Source organism: Megascapheus bottae, unplaced genomic scaffold (assembly GCF_031878675.1).
Source record: "Megascapheus bottae isolate mThoBot1 unplaced genomic scaffold, mThoBot2.hap1 HAP1_SCAFFOLD_40, whole genome shotgun sequence".
Classification (NCBI taxonomy): Eukaryota; Metazoa; Chordata; class Mammalia; order Rodentia; family Geomyidae; genus Megascapheus; species Megascapheus bottae.
In genome coordinates, this window is record NW_028327715.1 from 733,273 (window position 1) to 749,267 (window position 15,995).

General features: G+C 45.5%; 1 protein-coding gene across 1 annotated transcript; it reads right to left on the minus strand.

Moving 5' to 3' along the window:
- Positions 1–2,538: 2,538 nt before the first annotated feature.
- LOC150039282 (uncharacterized) lies at positions 2,539–5,692 on the minus strand. Its single transcript, XM_090327873.1, has 2 exons — positions 5,559–5,692; positions 2,539–3,129 (listed from the first exon to the last, which is right to left on the minus strand). Exons 1-2 carry the CDS (start codon positions 5,651–5,653, stop codon positions 2,676–2,678), a joined length of 549 nt encoding a protein of 182 aa, XP_090183999.1. The 5' UTR covers positions 5,654–5,692; the 3' UTR covers positions 2,539–2,675.
- Between the last annotated feature and the right edge of the window lie 10,303 nt (positions 5,693–15,995).

Genomic DNA, 15,995 nt, shown 5'->3' on the forward strand with positions numbered 1-15,995 from the left:
GTGAGCAGCATCTGATCTAGGGAGAGCACAGAGAGACACAGTTCCTTCAGGTAGACATCCTAGGTCTGAATGTTAAGATCCCAAACAAGTGTGTACTATGTCTGGTTGGCTCCAAGGACAGTTGTGAAATATCCCATGGCAGAGCAACTCACTCCTGATCAGTGCAGGTGACTTACATACCAGGTACTCAAGAGCCTGAGATCGGAGGATCCCAGTTCAAACCACAGTCACTGAGTCTGTGAATTACAATCAACTCCAAACGTGGAGTGGGCTTGTGACTGAAAATGAAGAGCACTGAGTATTAAAAACGGTGGACAACAGCCATGCCCTGAGTTCAAGATCGAGAATGGAGAAAAAAAAAAACGGGAAAGCATTTCTTTTTGGAACTGGATCCCACTTTTGCCTTCTTAGCCCTGTTCTTTCTGACCCCTTTCTCTCTACCTGAAAGAATAGCACTTTGGTCCGGAAGTAAGAGCATGAAGGAGAAACGATCTCTGAGAGTTTCTGGTATATCTGCATGCTGTCTCTGTAGGAGGGACAGAGAGAAGTGACAAATGGGAAAGTGAGAGAGAAGGGAGACAGGCTTGGTTTTGTTTTAGAGTCAGGCCTGCAAGTTGTCTGAACAGGAGGTTTTCAAATGATTGCATGAAGCTCCAAGGAGCCTGGAGCTGGAAGCAATTTCTTCTTCCTGTCCCAGTGGAGTCCAGCCCAGTTCTATTAGACAACTGTGCTTGGATTTCCATTGGACAGAAATGTAGAATTATCACAGAAACCCTGGACAGCTCCTCTGGGTCTCTGTCCAGCTTCCGTGAGACATTGAACTGAACATTTGCCGATGCATGAACAGGCATAATGCAGGCACTGTCCCTGTTTTCCTGGCTAGCAGCCCAGGTCATACAGGCTTGGCTCTGGGGCTGGTGTTGAAGCTGGCTAGTCCCTGTGTGTGCACAGCTTCTGTGGAGAGAGGGACCCACCTGGAGACCTCTTGCCATGTGCTGTCCAGGCGCTGGATGGCGCTGCTGTGCAGAGCAGAGAGGATGGCATGGAGGGAGGAGAAGTTCCTTAGGACTCTGCATTCCTTCATAGGAAGGGGGTGTGAGCCTTGCATGCTACTGCTGCCACCTGATGCCTTGCTGGCTGGGCTAAGCCAGGGTCAGTACAAGGATTCTGGGGAGCTGACCAGGCCTGGGTGCAGTTGCCTCTGGGTCGTGAGTGTGAGGAAGGAGTGAGCACCATTGCATGTGTGGTATGTGGGAGTCCAGACAAGATGGCCTTGGGCAGGAGGGCCTGGAGTCCATACAGGGCTCTGAGCACATTGCCACACCTCAGAATACAAGAGCCTGAAGGGAGAGTCTCTAGGCAGCAGCTGTGTCTTACTATGGCTACCAAGATCCAATGCTCTAGCACTCTTGCCCTGGAGCAGGGCTGCATGCTGTGGTCCCCTAAGCAGGTGGTGAGCACGCAGGAGAACCCCTGGTCAAACTGTGTGAAGGTGGCCCGGATGGTGGGGGCCAAGTTCTCCATGTCATGTCTGTCCTACTGGGAAATGGCAGAATGCAGGCAGTGGTGGGGCACCACCTTCAGGAACAGCCCCTGCCAAAGGAAGGAGTGTTTCCTTGCCTGGCACACAGCACAGTGCCCCGCCCCAGATTGGGTCCCTTAGATGCTCTGAGAACTCAGGCTGTGTAGGGGTCTCTGGAGATTGGGTGAGGGTTTGTAGGGATGTCATGCCACTTTGCAACCCTGGAGGACCCCTGAGTGTCCCTACCTCATGTCAGGGTCTGCTGTGCAATGTGACTCTTCCTCCTTGACCTAGCCCGAATTTCTGCCCTCCCCAAGTCACCCTGTGCCTGTCCTTTGGTTCATATCTACAGATGCTGCTTCTGTAGCACTTTCTGTTTTCTAAACTAGGCTCTGGCACACACACCAGAATCCTCATAATTGCTTGGGCTCATGTGGTCCCTGCCGAATGCGGAGGAGCTGGGATTCTGGCTGCACCTCTCCACGCATAGCCCCTGGGACACAGAGGTGTCATATACACTTTAGTGTCTGCATTTAAAGAGTGTTGCTAGGAAGCTTGAGCCAAGGTGAAGCTCAGGCTGGATGAAAGCTTGGGCTCTAGGGGAAGGAGAAGGATGAGAATGCAGCCATGCACAGAAGGAAGCCTCATGCACACTTCACTGCCCAGGGCCTCACCAAGTCCATCCTGGTGAGCTGCTCGGCCACCAACAGGGGAGGGAAATCCAAGACCTCTTTCTTCTCCTGGTTCAGTCCCTCCCCTGTGCTTCCTGAAGAAGGATGGGAAGATCCTGTGAGGAAAGCATGGCGGGTCCTATTTCGATTCTCCATAAATTAAGGGATCCCACCCAAGCTGTGGACCAGGTGCCAGGTTGTTGGTTCCCTTGGGAGTCTTCCATGAGGCCAAGTTTCGAACTGGCTCCCAATCGACAGAGCAAAGGAGGCTGGTACTGCATGTGACATAGCCTCAGTGTCCCGGGAAGACATGGCTGCCACCCACACCTGATGCTGCTGCTCCCATCTCATGGTACAGTAGAGTCAAGGCTGACTTTGGGTGTTGGTCTAATCCTGGTAATGTTCCTGCAATTAGGCTGCATGCCAGAGCTTGGAGCTCAATGCTGCCTTCCTCTTCTACTTAGACAAACACTGGGTTAATGCTAGAGCTGCAGGAGAAGACAAGGCCCTCTCCATGGAGGATTTGTCCCGAGGCTTTGAAAAGAGAATAAAGACCCTCTTCCCTTTGACTTCCCAACCTGGATCCCTCTACACATCCTGATTTTCAACTTCTCTGCAGAGTCTCTATGTTCCAGCATCTTTCTTCTTCCTGGCACAAGGCCTATATTAGAGCCTTCTCCACCGTCTGATGGCCCACATTCATCCCGCCTCTTTCTTCTGTCTTCCCACCCAGTTTCCACACCATCAGGCTGTGTCTGGCTTGGCTCTTGGGCCTCCATCTGAGCCAGGAGCAGTTGTGCACGGCTCTCCACGTGTGATCCAGTCATGTGCCTCTTCAGGTGAGGCAGCAACTGCTTGAGGCAGGCAAAGTGTGCAGGCTGGCAGAAGTCCTCCCCGTACTCATCCAGCCACATGTCCAGGATAGAAGAGATGGCACTAGGGGCAGATGGGGGGCAGCAGAGTCAGAAACCTGGCCAGCGGCTACCCCAGACACTCTCAGCACTCATTTGAAACATGGACATCAGTATCTCCCCAAGCCAAGCTTCTTTGGTGGTGGAGGTAGTGACAGTCCTCAGGAACCAAAGAGGGATTGAAGAGAATTCCAGGGAGCCAGCACCCAATCAAGGGATGAGCAACTCTGCCCTCTCCAGGGAGCTCCCCATACTCCTGCAGCTCTCCAATCCCTCCCCACTGCATGGAGTCTCCATGGGGTCTGTTGTATGCCTGGCATGAACTGGCTGCTGGTTCACATCCACTGGTGACTCTGCTGCCTCAATTCCAAGAGCCACACTTGGGCTATCTCCCCACCTCACTGTTCTCTTGGTGACCCAGCCAGGCCTTCTACTCTGCCAGCCTTCCTAGGGTCAGTAGAATCCTAAAACACTACATCAATGCTCTACTCCTGTTTGCAAGGCCATGGTAAGGACAGGCAAGGCTGGGCATCAGGGGCTGTGGAGAGGATGGGTTGGCACAGGTATTTTTTAGGCTATTTGTGTATCCTGGCAGTGGATCATTGTTGGAGAATGTTCTGTGTGCAGCTTCTTGAATGTGAGGTTCATGGTCATCTGGTGACATACTCCTTTGAGGCCTATTAGCCTCATTGGCATTATTTGAATTCAGAAATATGTTTGTCCATTTTCTGCAGTGAAATCACTTTTCTAGCAATTATTGGACTGCATAGAAGTCAGCATTACAGGACATCATGAGACATGGAACATCTGTACAAGAATGAAGCTTCTTTAACAGTGGAAGGGCCTACACACTGAGGAGAGTCATTAGATCTAGGATGCTGGAACTCTCGACTACATAGAGCAGCTGCTTTCTATCTCCACTATGTAACATCATACCCTTGAGTTTCTTGAGAGATCACACACACTCACACACACACAAACTCACACACACACACACACACTTCTATATACTTATATGTTTGTGCATCTCTCTCTTCTATGGATATATGCAAGTAATTCTCAGAAGCCTTGACTGAATTGCCAAATATAATTTTGCTTTTCTTTTACCAGTCTGGATATCTTTAAATCTATGCTTGAGAGCTGTCCTTAAACTTCATTTTTTCCTATACTAGTGCTGTAGCATTTGAGCCACAGGGTCACTGCCTACTTTTTTGGAGTAGTTATTTGTGGGTTGGTGTTTCCTAGAGATTCTGGCCAAGGCTCTACCTCTTGTTTCTCAGCGCCTCTTGCAGGTTTTCCTGTTTCTGTTGTACTGAGGAGTTGAACCTAGGGATTTGTGCATGCATGGCAAGCACTCTACCCCTGGGCCACATTCCCGGCCCTGTGCATTTAAATGGAATAACCTGTGATATAAGTCCAGTGTATGTTCTCTGCAATTCCAGTGACATTTTCTATGAGAGGCTGCAGTCCTGCGTGGGTGGGTGATCACGGGTCTCTTGAACCTCATGCCTATGGGATGACCACCATTCATAGGGAGGATTGGATCAAGGTACTCTTTTCCCATTTAGTATCTTCCATACTCAAACAATGCACTAACGAGGAGTCCACGTATTGAAAAATGAACTGTGATTAAGGTTTACAGGCCCATGGGCTTGTCTCTCTTACAAATAAGGTCTCAAGTTCGATGCATAACTGGAAAACAAACAAGCAAACAAACAATCCAAAAATCAACCGTCCTGTCATGCTTTGATTCATTCCTTTTCTAAGATGAAAGAAACAAGCTCAGTGACAGTGGCTCATGCCTGCACTCTAGCTACTCTGGACTCTGAGATGTGAAGGAGATTCAAAGGAAGCCTATGGAGGAAATCCTGTGAGAGTTAAATGTCCAAGTAACCAAGTGCCATAGGAACGTGTGTCGCATGCACTATAGTACTAACCTGAGAAAGGAAAGCTGAGGGGACTCTAGCAAAAAGAACTTAGCCCTTGGCAATGTTTGTGTTCTCTTACGATGACTTTCACCTGGCCTTCCCTTTTGAGAGCAAGCATATTCCTTATGTTTCATCCTGAGTAGTGTGTCATCACATGTTTACAGGAGTGTGGATTAGCCAGAGAGTCAACGAATATGAGTACACATCTCTGATTTTTGGTTGTCATTTATTTAGTACGCATGCACATGACTATTGACAAAGCATACTTAATAGCTCTATGCTAAAAAAAAGGTACATGGAATGCACAAACATAGGGTCAGGTGAATTACTTAAAGAATTATTAACCACACATACACACAAGCACACACACATGCACACACACACACAGACACAGACACACAGACACACACAAACACGCACACACACACACACACACACACATAAGGAGAAGAGACCCGTTAATGAACATGAAATTACGTATGTTCAGCTACCCAGACTCTCACTGCCCTGAACCTCCCCATGTCACCTGTTGGGTCCAATAACAACATCTCCAGAAGTGTCCATGGCCAGGTCTGGCCTGCACCCTCTGTGCTGGGCCAGGCACCCTCTGTGCTCTTCCATGAGGCCCGAGCCTGAACGTCTGCAAGCCACACAAGTGAGCAGTTGGGGGCTTGTGTTGACTGTGGGTGCCGGGATACCAAGGTTCTAAGTTCCACTGTGAAGGAAGTGAGGTTATCTCTGGAGGTCCTTTCAGTTGAGCCCTTCCTTCTGACACACCCTCCCCAGACGACCCCTTTTCTCACCACTTGCTTGTCCTGAGCATGACCTCATCCATTCAGTGTTTCAGCAACAGTTCAATACTACTCTCCCCAGGTAGACCTGGGTGCATCAGCCATACCACCTTAGAGGAGATACAGATGGGCTCTGTGCCTCCTGGTGCCCAGTCCTGTATACCTCTTACTACAATTTCCAGTGTACTAAGCTGGTGACTCCGCAGAGATAGAACAGGGCAATGGAAATTTGAGGAACCATAAAGATTCTATGGGATGACCAGTGGACAGGCCTCAGGGCTAAAGCTCCACCATGTCCCAAGCTGCAAACCGAAAAGCATTGAGGCTCAGCCCAATATATTCTGGCCACTGACATAGATTCTCTCACTCTACAACCACAAGCCAGTTCTCATATGGCCCTGAGATTGAGGCCTGGCTAAAGCATGTCTGTCTGATGGAGTTAGGAAAATTTTATTTCCTCCAAATGTGTGGCTATCCCCAGTGGGTTAGGGGACACTGTATTTCAGCTTGGAAAGGTGATGTCATTTGCAGGCCCTATGATATTCCTTGGACACCTGTCCCTTCATGTCCCCTCATCCACATTGACCTCTGGACTGGGATGCTCCTATTTATGCCTCCAATGGAGCTTGGAAGACAGATATGAAGTGGTTAATGTTTGTGTTCTTTCCTGGTGCCAGTTCTGAGGCTTACATTCTGGATCTGGGCACTGTCCTTGAGCTTCTTTTAATTGTATTCTAATGTCTGGGAGATGGATGGGGGATTGCAGTTACATTCATCACACATTGGGTACATAACTTCTCGAACACTGATTCCCCTTCCTATGTTGTTTTCTCATTTTTCTTCCCGCAACCCCTACTCAATCATTTGTGTTTCCCCATTCCTTCTCTATTTCAATTAAACAAGTAAATATATACCATATACCATAGGCCTCTTTTTCAACTCTCTTGATGTACTGTGCCAGAGCAATATAGCCAACAGATATGTTTGGACAGGAAACATGAGGCAATATAAACCGTTTTTCCTTTTCAGTGGGTGTTCTCCATTGTTTGGGGACAGGTATCTGATCTCCAGGTGAAGTGAGTTTTCCATTGAGATTCCTACAGGAAGCTTTCAGGATACCAATCAGACAAGATCAGGAAAAAGAAGGACTAGATACTCTATATTTCAAACACTGAACATATACAATATGGAATATGAAAATTACAAGAGACAAACTGAAAGAAACATGGGAACATCATTTCATATTAATAAAGAAAATGATCTCTTAAGAAGAGGTAACAATTTTCACACATGTAGCTCTCCTGTTGGCGCATCTAAACTAATGAAGCAAACAGCACTGCATTTGCTAGTGCAGATGGAGTCCAACCTAGTGTTACTGGGGTGCTGTGATACCTCAGTCTCCAACAGGAAGGATACCCATACCATTCCTGCCCTCAAAAACATGAACCAAGAATCATCAGAATTGAATGGCACTATCAACCAAATGGACTTAATGGACAAATACAGGCTATTTTATGCAGCATCTGCACAATACAATCTTCCCAGGTATTCATGGAACATTTTCAAAATTGATAGGGTTTTGGGATAAGAAGGAAGCATGAACAAATAGACTGGAATAGAAATAATTTCCTTTTTCCTTCTGATCATAAAGCAATAAAACTTGATGTCAACGAAAGAAAAGTACAGAAACTACTCAAGTTCATAGAAATTCAGCATGTATCCTTAAATATGAAGAAGAAATAGTGTGGCAATCACGAAATTTCAAGAATCCGATGAAAATGAAAGCATCACTTACAAGGACCTCTGGGATACAGCAAAGGCGGTGGGAAGAGAAATGTTTCTAGTGATGAGGACCTTCATATATAAAGAGGGATTTCAATGAAATAACATAGGATAGGAGAATAGGCAGAAATTGATGATGAAGATTAGGGCAGACATTAATGAATGACTAAAATAATATAAAAAATCAATGAAACTAAAACTTGGTTCCTTGCAGAATAAGTAAGATAGACAAATCTTGTCAAACACCCACCAAAACAAGGAGGAAAAAGACTCTAGTTAAAATACATGTAAAAATGGAGAAAATGAATACCAGTGTACATTGAATGCTATGTTCTAAGACACTGAAAAATAAAGACAAATGTGATACATTTCTAGATTTCCATTGAACTTCCAAGGCTAAATTAACGGCAGAGAAACCATTTAAGCAGAGAGAACAATGAAATTGTAATAGCGATACTCATTCAAGCAATCAAAGCACAGGTTTAGAAAAATTCAACACCTAAATCAACCAGAACATTAAAGAAGAGCTAATATGAATGCTTTTCAAAGTATTCCAAAAAATGGAAGAGCAGAATCAAGCTCACTCTAGAAGTCAATCTTTCCCTGATGTATAAGTTTCAGAAGATTGGAACAGAAAAAGGAATCATGTCCAATTTCCTTGCTGAATATAGAAAAAATGTTCTCAATAAAATATGTACAAACAGAATCCAACAGTACATTCAATAGACTACATACCACAATCTAGTTGGATTCCTACGACAGATTCCAGGATCGGTCAACATATTCAATTTAATAAATATAATACAGCCGACCAACAGATTCAACAACTATCATCTAGTGATGATTTTCAGAATGCAGCAAAAGCTTAGGAAGGAATTCAACAAAACTGTATGATAAACGAATGATGCGCAGAAATTAGCGATAGATGATGTATACCTAAAGACAACCAAAGCTAGGTATGTCAAGCCTATGACTGATATAATCCTAAATGAGGAAATTGGGAATTCTGACCTTAGAAGTCATGAATGAGATACATATCCATGCTGCTTCCTTTCATACAACACAGTACTAAATTTCCAGGTTAGAGAAATAGGTCAAGAAAAAACAATATTTCAATAGAAATAGGGAAGCAAAACATCAAATGATCCCTTTTACCTGGTATTATGCCCTTCTCCTTACAAGGTCCTAAAGAGTATACAAAAATGCTCCCAGCTCTGAAAGACTCGGTTGGCATTGTAGCTGTCAATAAGTTCACATGTGTGTCCAGCCCTGGTGCTCAGGACTATAATGGAGGACATTCACTAGAGTGGGTGGCATCAACTTATGTTTGTCTAGTGTCCTTCATTCCCTCAATAGCTGCGTCTTGCATAATGTCTGCTCTTGTCTTTTGTCCAGTGATTGTTACACACAGATCAATGACAGGGAGTCCACATCTGTCCTTCAGTGTGTTATTCTATTTAGACACATGCGCTTGAGATTCTCCAAAGCACAATTCTTGACAATATAGTGAAAGGAAAGCCACATGGAATACACAAATATCCCTGAATAGTGTGTAAATTGATGCTTCCCAATCTGCTTCTCTGTACTGCAAATGTTCTTTGAGAAGTTATTCAAATTTGAGAATGTGCTTCCTGTGTTAACACAATGGAGGAGAATGGAAGAAGAAGAGCTGGACTTGATGAACAACAGGTCAAGACTGTTGGTTGAGGAACAGTCCTTCCTGAGGGATTGGAGGTTGTGCTGGAGACATGTTTGGGCTATATATAGGGCTTCACAAGGAAGCTAAAACTAAACACGGCAATGGTCTGTTGGAGGCCCAGGGAGATGTGCTTGTCCAGGCCCTCAGTGGAATATTCCACCTGTAGTGTGGGGGCAATTATCCCCTGGGGAACTAGGTCAGAATCACCAGCCTGCAGACAAGCACCTGAGCATGCACCTAGTGCTTTGCTTGACCCTGAGGAATTAAGCAGGACTCAATCCTTCACCAAGTTCTGTGAGATCACCTCAACCTCCAGTCCCACACATGAGAGTGATGTTAGCAAACCCCAGTGTAGTGAAACTAAACTGAATGCTTGCTTAGTGGAAGGAGGACAGGCCCTTCCTTCATTAGAGTGCAGAAGGGGCCAGCCTTCCCTGTGCATGCAGAGTCCACTGAGAATCCTCCCAACTTTTCTAGATCATAACACATAGAAGGTTACTCTCATAGTAGAGGTGAAAGAAGAAAATCATAACGACCAGAGTATGGAACCACAAGAATTTTAATCGAGTGTGAATATTCAAACCTAACAGTTCCTTCTGAAACATCTCCCCAGGCTAATTCGTAAGCATTGTACGTTTTGGCATGTGTCCACATATTCACTGAAGAACTAGGACACACACCAGGGCCCACACTCCTGGATTCCAATCTTCAGTGGTCTCCATTGTCTGGGGTGCTGCTCTGTGAAATGGTGATGGGATTGGCATGGCCTAGAAAGATCAATGGGCCAATCAATTCTTACCACTTGTGGGTAAGGATGAGTTCTAGCAGAGGCCTTGTTATATCTAGAGTTGAGCCCAGCCTCTCCTCCCATCCAGACTGCCACAAATCTGTCCTACTGATCTGTGACAGTGATGACTGGAGTGAACTTCAAGCAGTGGAGCATCTGCCTGGCAAGCACAAAGTCTTAAATTCAAACCCCAGTGCTGCTCCATCAACACACTGGTAGAGGATGCTCCACCATCTTCATGTGACACAGCAACTAGAAAATGCTGGGGATATCACAGAGATCTTGATATCGGTGGGCGGAAGAGATGGTGGGGCTTTTGCTTCAACAGAAAAGGGCATGCAGCTTCCTGGGTGAAGAGCACAGAGAGAGAAGAAAGAGAAGAGACAGATGAACTTGATCAGTGGAGAGAACAGAAGCAAAGCCTGCTGGTCAGGTCCTCATAACTATGTCCAGGTGAAGAGAGACTCAAGTGGATGGCAGATCAGTGTCATCAAGAGAGAGAGGATGGCTGACCTCAGTCAGGAGAAGGAGGGAGAGAGAGCATGCTGGGCATTAGTTATCATGCCAACCTGGACTGGAAACAGGAAGAGAGGAAAGGACAGTAGAAGAGGACCTCTCGTGCTCATGAATGACTAGGATGACCTTGAGACCTCCAGATAGTTATCCAAAGACTTCACAGGGTGAAAACTAACCTATTTTCTAGAGGATGGACTGTGAGCTTATAGCTTCAGAAGCACAATCATTTAGTATTAAATTCTAAATCCTCTCTACTCACTTTAGAGACATCACATTCTAGGAGCTAAATGTCTTTTTTGTTTCCTAGAATTTGTTAAACATGTGGAAGCTAGTTTGGATTTTCCATAGTATCACTCCATGCTCCCCTAAAAGTTTCCTACAGTTCCTTTCAGAGGCAGATGCATTCTGGGAGCCACTTCCTGGCCCCTGGGCTGTGTTGTGTCTCTGTAGTCATCTTCACTTTTCCATCCACGGAGATGGCTCCAGTGGGCATGTGTTTTTTTATTTTTATTTTACATGAAGCACTAATAATATGAAATGTTTTTTTGTGTAGAATTGAATGAATTCTGAAAGAATCTGTTGTCACTTTATCTAGGTTCTTCAGTATTTATGTTTATTGAGTAGTCAAACAGAAGGCTTGCAATTCTGTAAGTCAGATTATGAGTACAATGTTTCTTGGTCACCCATTTGTTCTCCATTTTCCCGTCTCCTGTCCCTACCTTAAAGTCGATTCTTTAGTCTTTAGTTATTTGTGGTTTGGGTTATTATTATTGTCGTTTTTTTTTCTTTTTTGGTCTGTATCCTGGGGACCTTTAAAGAATTAGCACAGACACATTCTGATAAGTAAAATCATCACCGTAGGTAGTTGTGGTCATAGTTTCCTCTTAGTACCTTGCTAAGGAGTGTATGAAGAGAGACATGAACGTACAGGCTGTTCAAATCCTGCTTCAGTTCATGTGACTGTGTCTACACGATGACAGACCTTTACGGGGAATGAGCCTTGTGCAGCGGGCCCCAGGGTTTCAGTGTCAGCGCAGCTCTAGCTTTCCTTCTATGTCTGGAGTGAAGAGACGGCGGTCAGCCGCAATTGCCAACCAATGGGATCTTCTTAGAGGTGGTTTGATTGGCCACTGGCCTTTCCACTTTACAGCTTGGCCACTTGGATCTTGTAGAGATAGCCTCAATCTGCAGTCCCACCCCGTCTGTGTTTCACTTCCTGTCAGAGGTCATCCGGCCTTCTAGTTACCTGTGTGGAGAGGGACAGGCTGTGAAGGGGGCCAGGCCCTCGGAGCTGCCACTGTGGTTTGGAAGCCCCAGGCCCTTGTAGAACTGGCCTTCCTGTGTTCCTGACATCCTCAGAAGAGCAGACTCTGCACAAAGTGGCTAGCAGTTCATGTGAGTGGCATGCAAAAGGTTCATTCATAATTTTAGAACACTTTCTTACTATTGTAAAACAGAAACTGAACAGATCTTAATAAGCAGGCCACAGACAAAATAATGAGAATAGCTTTACCAAAGATACTAGCACATGCTGTCTGCATTTCTCCATTGGAGTACATCCTTAGCAAACCACATATAATAAAAACCCAGGACCATTTTTTGCTGGGGGGAGGAGGATTATATGCTCTCTAGCAACCATGTATAAAATTTTACACAAGCACTGTTTTATGAGTTATATAAAATATTATAAAAATAGGAAAAGAAGACTGTACAAGGAAAGTATGGAGAATCATTTCTTCTCAGAGGCAGATCTGGCTTGGAAGTGGAAAACCTCACGTTTGGTCAGTGCCTGGAGAATGACCACAACTGTGATATCAGTACTCTCTCTTTCTCTCTTTTTGGTGGGTGTCATGAGGCTTGAACTCGGCTGGGCTTTCTCTGAACTCTTCAGTTCAAGAATACCACCCTACCCCAGGGTCTGGGCAATGTCCCTGAGCTTTTCAGCTCAAGGCTACTGCCCTACCCTTGAGACAAACCCCACTTCCCATTTTCTAGAGGTTAATTGGAGATAAAGTGTCTCAGGTCCTTTTGTGCCCGGGCTGGCTTTGAGCCTTGATCCTCAGATCTCAGCCTTCCTGTGTAGCTAGGATTACAGGCATGAGCCACCGCACCCAGCTCATGATGTCAATATTCTCGACGAGAGGCTGTGGACCTGAGACAACCAAACATTAGTTCATTGAAGGCTTCTAGAAATGATAGCTAATGCATGTGGTGGCCCCAATGGAGTGTTCAACCGAGAGCCTGGGCGGTGTCCTTACTCTGCTCTCGGCCTCCAGCCTGTTCTATCCTCCTTTTCCATTCCCTTTCTCCTCTCATTTCCTGATAGGTTCCCTATTTCCTGTGCATCCCACAGAGACTTCCCACCCAGAGCTCTTCTTCTTCTTGTTCTACCTCCTCTTCTTCCCGCCTAGCAAGCTTCCCACCAAGGGCTGCTTGGCTTCCTCTATGTGTCTGCCCAGAGAACAGGAGTGACCTCTTAGAATTTTTGAGCCCTTTTAACTATTCCAGTAACACAGGTATGCATCCATCTGTGCAGTGCATGCGAGTCGCATAAAAAGGGTCCATTCATAATTTTAAAACATGTTCTTAATATTGTAAAACAGAAATTGAATAGCATTTAATAACCAGGCCAAAGATGTCCCCCACCCCATACCCTAGGAAGTCCTCACCCCACTACCCAGCATGGTTGTGTAATGATCACTCACTGTCAGGCCAGTGACTCTGGCGCTTGATTGTAAAGCCAGGTCTCAATGATGTGAATCATTAGTTCTAATATGAAAGAGATTAAAAAACCAGAATTGCTGATTTCCTCTAGACAAATTAATTAGGAGTGCAGGCCACGTTGGTAGGCTACCACATTCGGTGTTATGATGTAATTTGGCAAGAATGTGTGCAATTAATGTGAAAACAAATGTGAACATATATCCTCAGAATGTGCCCGAGTCAAAGAAGAAGAGGAAGCATGCTTGCTATCACATACCATAAATCCTACACAAGGGCATCCTGCTGCTATTGGCTCCAGCTTATAGTCCATATTCCATCTGCCAGGAGCTATGGTAAGCACTGTAGGTACATCATTGTGTGGGGCCAGTCACATCAAGGGTAAAAGGCCTACCTCGTGGCCCAGTGCTCACTTCCTGGTTTTGGAGATCCAACCTGCCTGTCTCCTGGTTGGGAGATTTGGCCATGGTTTGTGATGTAAAATAAGGCTACCTGGAACCCATGGATTGGCCCTGCCGCCCTCTCTGACCTCACCTACCTCCCCCTGTCCTGCCTACTTCTATGTTAATAGATTCCTGCATCTTACTTTAGCTCCTGGTTTTTTCCCATAAAATGAGTCTGCCTTGACATTCTCCCTGGCACTTCTGTGTCTTCCCTCTGGAGAGGGAGGGCTGGGTGAAGGCGGCCAGCTGGCCCTATCCTTTCTTGGTCTGGTCTTGGTCGGGGCGTGTTCTCTCTGCCCTTCCTGCTGGTCAGGAGGCAAAGAGTGCTAAAAACCCCGACCTCATTGGGCTCCAAGGCACTAAATAATCAATTTGCTCATGGGCATCCTCCTGGCCTTCCCCTACCTGGGCTTTCTATCTCTCATGCACAGTGACACCATCGTTAGAAAAGTGAAAAAAAGAGAGCCAGGAGTTTGGCCTAGTGGTAGAGTGCTTTGCCTAGCATGCACGAACACTCGGGTTTGTTTCCTCAGCACCACATACAGAGAAATAAGCTAGAAGTGGTGTTGTGGCTCAAGGGTAGAGCTCTAGCCTTGAGAAAAGTCCAAGGACAGTGCTCAGGCCCTCAGTTCAAGCCCCATAACTGGCCAAAAAAAAAAAAAGAATTCTGATGTCTGGACACACACTCCTCTGAAGAAAACATCATTGAGAACCATGATTAATTTCACAAGCTCTCAAAGCTCACAGTAGGTTTAATGAGCACAGTTGGACACTTATGGAGAGCTATATCTGCTGATTTGGTCAGATTTGGAATTTGGGTTGGTTGTTAGTTTTTGTTTGGTTTGGATAGGAGACAGTGAAGAAAAATTGCCACATGGTTGTAGCAGAGGACAAGAAAGTAGCAGGGCTCTAACTACATCGAAAGGCAAATAATTGAATTCTTTCTCCATGTTCCAGACTGTCTCTGGAATCAAAGAAACTACGATTTCAAAGCCCCTAGCCATAGCACTTAGCGAATTACTTCTCTAAGCCATTCTTCAGGGCTTATCTGATGTTGATGTTCTTCCTTTGTCTGGTAGTCCTGGTGTTTGATGTGGTGAATGATGTGGGTTTTGAATCTACTGAGCACTGGTGACTCAGAGCTGTAATCCCAGCTACTCAGGAGCTGCGATCTGAGGATCGTGGTTCAAAACTAGCCCAGGCAGGAAAGTCTACAAACCCCTTATCTCTAACCATCAAAATCAGGAGTAGATGTGTGGTTCAAGTGGTTGAACACTCAAGCAAAACAGCCAAGAGAGATCATGAGGCTCTGAATTCCAGCCACAGTACTTGCACAAACAGAAATGGGAATCTATGTGACATCCATAGCACTTACTACAGTTTTATGTTTCTTAAGGGCAGAAAAGTTACTTCTGCAGATCTGCTGGTCATCTGGTGATTATAGCCACCTCCTTGTTCTCGGCACTCAAGATCCCTCCGACACGCCAATCTTCTTCCCACTTCAGGGCTCCTATTTCTCCCTCCTCCCCCCTTCTCCTGTACAATGTCTGGGACACTCTACAAATTTTTATACAGATTTCTGAAAAGAGCTGAGAAGGTCAAACAGAGAAAAATTCCAATGATGAAGATTCTTTTTTTTTTTTAAATTAGGGAACAAGTCAAAAAGATCCTCATTCCAGCTGTACACTGCAGTCTGTTTCCCAGGTGCACCTGTACTATCCAACAGGGAGATACTTGCATTTTCTGCTTGAACATGAAAGTTCATGGGTCCTGGAGACTTGAGGCGGGACCTGGTGCCAGCTCATTGGTGGTGACACCATTCCTGAGCATGTACTGTGCTCACTCAGGGCAGCTAGTCTGGATGGTAGTGGTCTTAAAGGTTATTAAAAATATACTTGGATAGAGAAATCTGTGCCTAACTGTGAGGTGTGCAGACTTGCAAATCAGCATGTGGGTCCAGCAAAGGTAGAAGACAGAACTTTCTCAGATAGGCACACACCCTTCCGCAGCTCCCCTTCATTCTTTCCCTGCTCCAACTTTGTCTGGATCTGTCAAGAATGATGTCATCTTGCTATCAGCAACATGCACAATTTACTTACCAACTTTTGCCATTAATTCTGGACACTGGGGAGGGAAGGACTCAGGGTGATTTTGGGTTTGAATGAGTCAGAGCTTTCATTTGAACTTCTCTTTTCTCATTCTGTATATAACGCACCAGATTTTT